Source organism: Balaenoptera ricei, chromosome 13 (assembly GCF_028023285.1).
Source record: "Balaenoptera ricei isolate mBalRic1 chromosome 13, mBalRic1.hap2, whole genome shotgun sequence".
In the NCBI taxonomy this organism is placed as follows: Eukaryota; Metazoa; Chordata; class Mammalia; order Artiodactyla; family Balaenopteridae; genus Balaenoptera; species Balaenoptera ricei.
Window position 1 is genome coordinate 51,072,887 of NC_082651.1, and position 9,064 is coordinate 51,081,950.

At 36.6% G+C, this 9,064-nt stretch overlaps 2 protein-coding genes across 7 annotated transcripts in view; one reads left to right on the forward strand and one right to left on the reverse strand.

Annotated features, from left to right (window-relative positions):
- The window catches only part of PUS10 (pseudouridine synthase 10), a 68,514-nt gene extending 60,877 nt beyond the window's left edge, over positions 1–7,637 (forward strand). For all 6 annotated transcript variants that reach the window (XM_059942718.1, XM_059942715.1, XM_059942716.1 and 3 more), the window contains 3 exons: positions 753–895; positions 3,960–4,059; positions 6,141–7,637. In XM_059942718.1, the coding sequence (XP_059798701.1) occupies positions 753–895; positions 3,960–4,059; positions 6,141–6,179 (282 nt within the window). In that variant the 3' untranslated portion in view covers positions 6,180–7,637. The remainder of the gene's footprint in view (positions 1–752; positions 896–3,959; positions 4,060–6,140) is intronic.
- Positions 7,638–8,090: 453 nt separating this feature from the next.
- Positions 8,091–9,064, reverse strand: part of REL (REL proto-oncogene, NF-kB subunit) — a 43,127-nt gene continuing 42,153 nt past the window's right edge. Inside the window, exon 9 of the mRNA XM_059943274.1 lies at positions 8,091–8,164. Within this exon, the coding sequence (XP_059799257.1) occupies positions 8,145–8,164 (20 nt within the window). The 3' untranslated portion in view covers positions 8,091–8,144. The remainder of the gene's footprint in view (positions 8,165–9,064) is intronic.

The following is a 9,064-nucleotide window of genomic DNA, read 5'->3' on the forward strand; positions in this document are numbered from 1 at the left end:
TATATCTTGTGACATAAAAGGACATCTCTAATTGTGAGAAAAACAAGACTTTGTCCCTAAAAACCTGAGTTGTAAAAAAACATGCAGTATTATTCTCAAGTAACCTGAACTGGGCTAACAAATATTGAGAGGTCCTGGTTTATTGTACACACTTATTTGTAATTATTATTTGGAAATACCACCCTAGACAGAGATGCAGCTGTTAATTTTCCAGATAAATCCCTTTGTATAACCAAAAAAATAATCCTGTGCGTAGGTATATAGTTCTCCCTAAAACATGGACACTGCCCAGGCACACAGGTGATGTTGATGTCCCACCTTCTACACCATTTCTCACCTCAGTCTCAGAGAGATCCCCACTATTAGGTCACTCTGTTGGGTTAGGAAAAAAAAAGGTAAGAACATTATCTTTTAGAAGAGCTCTGTTTAAAGGGCAGGGTAAGACTCCAGGGTCCAATCAATTTGTTAATATTAGAACAAAAGAGACCTTGGGTATCATTTACTTCAAAGCCTTTTTAAAAAAAATTTTTTTAATGGCATACTGGGGCCCAGAAAATGAGTAATTGTGGACTAGGTTGTAGGAAGTCCCACAGAGTCTGAACCTTAGAGGATACAATTTATGATAGTATTAGTTTCTATCCTGACAGTGATAGACGGGGTACCTATAGTGAGCCATGGATGAACAAAGGAGGTGCTAAGATGGGCTTCACTGGGCGGCAAGACGGACACATGGTTAACATATCCTCCTCTAGGACTTAAAGATTGACCAGAAAACACCTTTACGGGTCCTTCACCGGAGGCCCCTGGCTGTGAGAACTCGCATCATTCACTCCATGGAGACACACTATGTGGATGAGCACCATTTCCGCCTCTATCTGAAGACTCAGGCAGGAACGTATCCTTTCACCGTCTGTGCAGCACTAATCTAACCAGAATCCTATTGGGAGAGTTCATGCTGCCCTAGAAAAGAGGTTCAACCTTATCTCGGAACAGTTCGGGAAAGGTTTGGGCTGGAGAAGAATCCTTTTTTTGTTTTTGGTTTTTTTTTTGGTCTGGAGTGTTTTTACCCATTAAATTTGTGTTTTTCAAGATGACATATTAAACCATGAGGCAGCAGCCAATTCAATGTGAACCTTAAAATTGTTAGTGTCTCACATGATGCTGAGGTGCTGAGGGCATAGTAAGTGCTCAGGGAACACTTTTGATTGATTCATTCATTGATTCATGTCTTTACACATTTTGCAAGTCACATATTCATGACCACATTTGAGTCCTTTCAGCATTTCGAGCATTTGCCCCAAATGATTAAACAGGGATGGTAGATGGGAATGGCCCTACTTTACATGTAGACCTTCACATTATTTGGCCACTGGCCCAGAACAAGAGAATAGTCCCAGTTTGACCACTTGTTCATAACCTATCCTGCTTTGTGTGGTTTTGTATCATATCTTAGTTGCTGGTTAAAATATATCAGGGAGCTGCCATAGTCTTAGCTTTAGTTTAGTTTTCAAAGGTGCTCCTGGTTTTTGTTTGTTTCTTGGCTTTATATTATTTTGTGATCCAATAGCATGAAGCATGAAACCTTCTAATTAGTATAAAACTAATGACATACTTATTGGATACAATAGAGGGAAAAATGTTGTTTTAATCACCAAATAGCATTCTCACTATATTGCTATAATTAGTCTGCCTCTCCTTTCCCATCAACCTTCTCTCCCCTCTTCTTTCCCTACTCCACCCCAGGAGTGACTAAGCTGAAACAGGTACAGGTTATTTACTCCTAAAATCTTCTAAATTTTTGCAGTTTGGATCTATTTAGACCAGTGGGCATGGAGCATATTTGCCTATTATAGATGGAATGTGGATGGAATTTCAAAGAAATCACAGATTTTAAAAACATATTTTTACCTAATTTCAGCTTTGGTTTTGGTGTGCTAGGAAGAAATGCAGTGGTCTTATGGAGAAGCTAATGTCTTTTCAATCTCATTAACATATTTTTAGAACCAGCCACGTACATGTACTTAAGGCATTAGCCAAGAAAGGCTATTTGGTAAAACTTTTTTATTTTTTTATAAATTTATTTATTTTATTTATTTATTTTTGGCTGCGTTGGGTCTTCGTTGCTGCACGCGGGCTTTCTCTAGTCACAGCTAGTGGGGGCTACTCTTCGTTGTGGTGTGCGGGCTTCTCATTGCGGTGGCTTCTCTTGTTGCGGAGCACGGGCTCTAGGCGCGCGGGCTCAGTAGTTGTGGCTCGCGGGCTCTAGAGCGCAAACTCAGTAGTTGTGGTGCATGGGCTTAGTTGCTCTGTGGCATGTGGGATCTTCCCGGACCATGGCTCGAACCCATGTCCCCTGCATTGGCAGGCAGATTCTTAACCACTGCACCACCAGGGAAGTCCCTATTTGGTAAAACTTTAGATACCACGTGGTTATACACAGAAGTATGTGAATTTTTCTCGTATATTGCTCAGTATACTGAAGTAGTTCATTTGACTTATACCTCATAAAAAACATTCTGGACCTTTTAACTGGTTATTCTGGGGCTTTTTGGTCATCTCCCCTCATCATTGCTACTCAGAAGTAGCACTCTCTAAAGAAATGAGAGAAAAAGGACAGTTGTTAAGTAATTATGAGTTTAGCAAAGAAGACAGTTAATAGATAATTATATGCCTTATGCTTGAGTCAAAACATTTGGTGAAAGTATAGTGAACAAACTATCAGAAAGCGAGGAGGGGGCTTCCCTGGTGGCGCAGTGGTTGAGAATCTGCCTGCCAATGCAGGGGACACGGGTTCGAGCCCTGGTCTGGGAGGATCCCACATGCCGCAGAGCAACTAAGCCCGTGTGCCACAAGTACTGAGCCTGCGCATCTGGAGCCTGTGCTCTGCAACAAGAGAGGCCGCGATAACGAGAGGCCCACGCACCGCGATGAAGAGTGGCCCCTGCTTGCCGCAACTAGAGAAAGCCCTCACACAGAAACGAAGACCCAACACAGCCAAAAATAAATAAATAAAAATTAAAAAAAAAAAGAAAGTGAGGAGGACATAATGTCAGCATATTATGGTGTTAACTTTTTATTTATCATCTGAGAATAAACTTTTTTATATTCAAATTATATTAATTTTTATACTAAGTGCTGCTTTATAGACACAACATAATGCTAAATGAGTGTTTACTGAATGCTGGCAAAAACACATCTTTCAGATAAAATACTGTTAAGATTATAGTAGAGTTCTGTGTAAGGAGTGTTAAGGTAATCTGAATAATTCTAGGATCAGTCATTGACTTTGAAATTTGAAATTTTGAAGATCTATGAGGAAAACACACACAAAAAGAATTAGGTCTATTGCTAACCATGCAAGAGTTGCAGACAACTAAAATTTAGGTCCTTTGATGATCCTTCTGAATGGCCTTCATCAAGTCTAAATTAATATGTTCATTTTCTCTCCCATCCTGTTGCTGTTGTCAGAGTCGTGTTATAAGGAAAGACATCATTGAGGTCACTCTATGAGTGACCCTGTGAAAACCTACCATTTGGCAACCGCCTGCTGTCATTATCGAAAAATGATGACCAAATAGAATCTGTGGCAAAAAAGAAAATAGCTGAGGTTTTTTTTTTAAAGCGTTGAACTATAGTTAATTTAAAAAATCCATATTCAAACCGTGGCAGTTGGAGATGAGCCAAAAGAAAAGTCATGACTCTTGGGAAGTTTGATGTAAACATAGGCCTTAAGTCCCAGTGTTGGCTGCCAGGCTGGTAGGAACCAGTTTGCCATCCTTAGTTTATTTATTGCCATAGCTGTGATTTCTAAGACATACATCCCAAGTCACAGCTCAGAAATAAACTCCCTTTTATAACCTTTCTGCTTTTGTTTGTCATTTCCCCTTCAACCTGTCAAATCTCACCAAACAGTTGGTATTGCATGACTATCTTCCATTTTTTCCTTAAACAAAACCCAGCTACATTAAAGAGTTTGTACATGGAGACTTTGGAAGAACAAAGCCGAACATTTGCTCTCTGATGGATGTGACTGCAGACATTCTTGAGCTGGATGTTGAGGTAAATCATTTTATTGTGGAAATGCCTGTTTGTACACTGAATCAGCCAAGGTTATGCTTCTTTAGCATTAAGCCAAATAGTACTATTCACTTTAATAGGTATTTGAAAACGGTCAAAATCTCACAGTAGCACTGAATTGCAGGGAGGGACTATCTTCAGAATTTTCATTTTTTAAAAAACACAAGGTCTCCTTTATGATCCTTGCAAATATATAGCTAATTTACTAACTGTGCTTTACATTATGACATGAGATCTAAACCCTTAAACCAAGCAAGGAAATGAAGTTGTAAGTGCCCTTCATATATCCTTTGGACTCTCTTATAAAGAATTTAAGGCAGCCTACTCAGAAACATATATTCAGGACAGGGATAGAAAATGGGAGAGCCAATGGTTATAAATAAAAGCAGTTCTATAAGGGTTCTGTGATGTGGTATAAGAGAAATTCTCTGTTCTTATAGTCTGAATTGAAATCAGATTACATTCTTAAGTAATTAGAAGAATGGAATGAATGGATCTTTCAGACAATTCTCCATAAGCATTCTTCTCACTTGAGCATCAATAGGTATTGAGGCATGAGTTGTGCACTTTGGTAAATATCTGGTTAAGAACAGCTTCCCCACACCCCCCACAAAAAAGGGAATTTTTTCACTTGGGAATAATCTCAGTATAAATAAAAAGAAGTGGGTATAATTGCCTAGTATGAAAACAGCCATGGTAATCAAATGATCACTGGAACGTCATTGCTTTACCAGCACTTCTCTTGAGTGCTTTCAGATTAGATTTTATACACCTGCGGTACAACCAGTGATAGCATCTTCAAGGTTGCAGGGAGTCTTCTTAGTAAGACTGTCATTTTGAAGAAGACAACCTTCTCTTAAAGAAAATCCCAAATGCATTCATCTTCTTTGACCTTAATTCTCAGGACAGCTTAGGAGTGTCAAAGAGCCAAAGGCCAGGGTTTCTCAGCCCTGATTGTCCATTGCAATCACCTGTAGAACTTTTAAAACCCTACAGATATGCCTACCTTCCCCTGACCTCAACACATACAAGATTGTGATCAGTAATGTTTGGTTTTCAGGCTTGAGAAACCACCCATTAATTTATATATGGGTGTTTGTTTTATGGCTATATTCTGAAACAAAACCAAAGTATTTCTTGGCATCTGTAAAAGATACACACACACACATACATACACACACACAATACTTATTTGGGCTTTTCTAATAAAAATTTACAAATCTGGTAGTGACTCAGATTAATTTTAAAAATAATTTGTAGTAAATCATTTCAGGCTTTACACTTTAAGTCTCGAAAAACTACATGGGTATGGTTGGTTGTTCGTTTTTTGTATTTTTTTGTTTTAACTTCTAAATTAGGCCCTCTAGTGTAGTTAAGGCAAAGTGCAATTTCATACTTCTAATGCCCGGGACATGATTATTATGTGGAGACAAATAGTCTGCTACTGTAATTCCATTATGACTTAAAGATCAAGGTTTTGTTCTAGAAGTGCCAAACCAGGATGAGTAGAGATAGATAAATTCAATTTTAAAAGAAACAAAAATTCTGCTGAAGTGACATGCAAAGATCTCTAATCCTTTTCTAGTTACAGGTGATCTTTCATAACCATTTATTTCACATTTAGTTGCTAAGTTACAAACAAGGTTATAAGTATATAGACTACTTGAGTACTGTTAAATGCAAGATGGGAAAACAGTCAGAAGACTAAAAGTTGCTGAGACTTTTGAGGGAAAGTTGGTGTTGGCCCCTGCATTATTTGCTACTTTTCCCATAAATAACATTTGAAAAATTTAAACATACTCTAGTCTTGTATTGACCAAAAGGTACAATTAATAACTGGCTGAGTAACCAAATACTCAGTGAATTCAGGAACAGACCTCAGGCCCAAGAATCCCAGGTCCTAGAATGGATTTTAGAGTGTTGAATCGTGATGTTCAATGGCTCTTTTCTTCCAATGCAGTTTCTTCTGTTGCATTATATTAAAACTACTAGATTTATACAGCATTACCAGCAAATGCTTACTAGAACAATAACGTTTTAATGACTTGTTTTCTTCTTTCTAGTCTGTAGATGTTGATTGGCCCCCTGCTCTGGATGACTAGCTTTCAATGGGACACAAAGAGTAGGGTTTTCCGGCAAAATGTGGACGTCCGTTCAGCATACACTGTAAAATGGCTGTTTTTACTCACCAGAACGGTGTCTTGGAAACCATTTGGATCATGTTGATCTATTTTTAAATTTGTTGTAACATCTCAGGATCTATGTACATGTATATTTTGTGTTGAATTGTTCTAAGGATGTCTCATGATTTTTCTCGTTCCTTCTCCAGCCCCCCACAAGCCAAACTATGAATAATGAAACCATTCATTCAGAGAGGTACACAAACAGGATACATTCTCTGAAAATCTGAGAAGCTGTAATTTCTTTCAGCAAAATTGCCCTCCACAGGATAGATACCACTTTTAAAATCATGTTTAAAAATTTTTAAATGATCTTGATAAAAGTTACATCTAGATTTATGCAGCACAGTATCCTTGTAATATTCTAAGATACCAAATGCAAATCTGACATCATTAATATTTTTCCCAGTAAGCTTCAAGCAAGCTATTACCAATAGAAGTGTGTTTTGGTACGATTTGTCACAAACCTTAATGACTCCAAGTTACTCTTTTGACAATCTAAAATTGTCAGTACATTTCCTGGGGGAGAGAGTGTGAGACCTTAGGAACTGAGGCATACCATAATAAGAGACTTTCATAAATCTTTTAAATAAGGAGTCACAAGTGCCTTCAATGACTTCAATCCCAGGGATAAGATTTAGAAAAACTGACATTGCTAAACAAAGGTAAGCTGATATTATTCCAGAGTGCTTCAATGTATTATCCAATTTCAAACATCTTCATCAGGTAGATAGGGTATTATCATCTCCACTTTATGAACATGAAAACCAAAGAATAGAAGTGAACTGACTTATCTAAAATTGTTAGTTACTTCCATATCTAGGACTAGGACTTAAGTTTCCCAGTCTCCAGGGTCTTTTCTAATAAATCTTATTATTGAGCATCTGCTACATGAAGGAGGCACCCAAGAATGTCATTTTAATGGACATAACCATGAGAATTGACTTTTGGAATTTAGATACCAAATCAAGCTTACCAAAAAATTGCCCAAGTAAATTTCACGTGCGCTCATATGATTACCATTTGTTAATTAATCATTAGTTGGTACTACGAAGAGGAAAAACATTAAAGAAGCAAAGAAAATGGACAGATCATTAAGAGAAAAGTTTCAGAAAAGAGTCTCATTAAAATTTCAGATTTAAGTGCAATTTCCATCACACTGATTTAACTTTCTGAGCTTATTTTGGAACACATGTGACTTGGATAGTATTGGATTATTCAATTTCCCATCTCTACATTAAACATGCTTCAGAGATACTAAGTTGTATCATTCACCTTAAGGATCAGGAAAACAGTTTAACTGACATGAAGAAATATCATATGTGAATAATAGCAAATAACTTTTTCATTATTTTCAATGCCGGTAAATGAGAAAGGGATAATAGAAATAAACTTGATAAAAAGGTAAGAACGTTTGTGTGAATGTTTCTCAGTTTTGGGGGAAACTTTGCTACAAAAGAGATTTAAATAATTTGGGAAATAGTCTTTTGCAGTTTTCTTTTTGGCTCAGCTTTGAATTCAGTGGATCTGCAAATGGAAGAATTAAGAATCTCCTTAGCAAACTTAAATTAGAAGACTTGTTTTTAAAATTTCTATTCCTGGGATTATACAAAATTTCAAGAGTAAGCATTAGCTGCAAATACTTATTCCAAATATCCATATGAGACATAGGTTGTTAAAAATTAATGTAGGTCTTTATTTAAGCAGAACAGAAGACACTAAGCCATGAAAGTACTACATAGTTTAACTTTTGCCTATATAAAAATATTTTAAAATTACTTTTGTGATCTTCTATAGCTTATTTAAAAAAAAAAAAAAAACACTTAAGAGAAAGGGCCCTTTTTACTTTTAGTATCTCTTTGTCCCAAATATAGTCCGTGGTTTAGTTTAGGAAAAACACCGAGTACCTGGAAAAGTGGGGAAAAAAAAAAAAAATTTGGTGAAATGAAAAATTTCCCAAGTAAGATAACTGGTTTCATTTACAAGTTATATGAAATCAATTTAGAAGTTAAATTTCTATTTCCAAAGAGAAAAAGCATCTTACTTAGATAGATCTTTTGGGGCTTTATTCTTTGATTTTTAAGTCCACATGAGAATGAACTTTGATGTAAGCTTTCCTGAGTTGATTTTTTAAAATGCTGCCCTTTATTATTATAGACAAAATATATTTTATATTTTTCAATTCAATTTTTTCATTTTGAAATAATTTCAGACTTGCAAGAAAAGTACAAAGAATGTTTTTCCCAGAAATGTATCACCCTGAATGCATTAGGGTGTAATTCCTACAAACAAGGACAAATTCCGACAAACAAGGACAAATTCCGACAAACAAGGACATTCTTCTACTTCCTCACAATGTAACTATCAAAATCAGATTAACACTATTACTATTATGTAATCCACAGGACCCCCCCCCCCTCAAATTTCACCAGTTGTCCAAAAATGCCCTTCATAGTCAAGGGATGATACTTTGTATTTAACTATGTCTCTTTAATGTTCACCAATCTGAAACAGTTTGTCTTTCCTTGACTTTCATTACTTTAACATTTTTGAGGATTTCAGGCCAGTTATTTTGCAGCCTGTTCCTCATTTGGGCTTGCCTGATGTTTCCTTATAATTAGGTTCAGTTTGTACCTTTCTAGCAAGAATACCACAGAAGGGAGATTATCTTCTTGCATCTTCTCAGATGTCACAATTTTGATCACTGCAGTTAATGATGACTGGGCTTTGATCAGTTAACGGAGGTGGTGTGTGCCAATCTCCTTCACTTTTATAGTTACCCTTTTTTCCCTTTAATAAGTATCTTG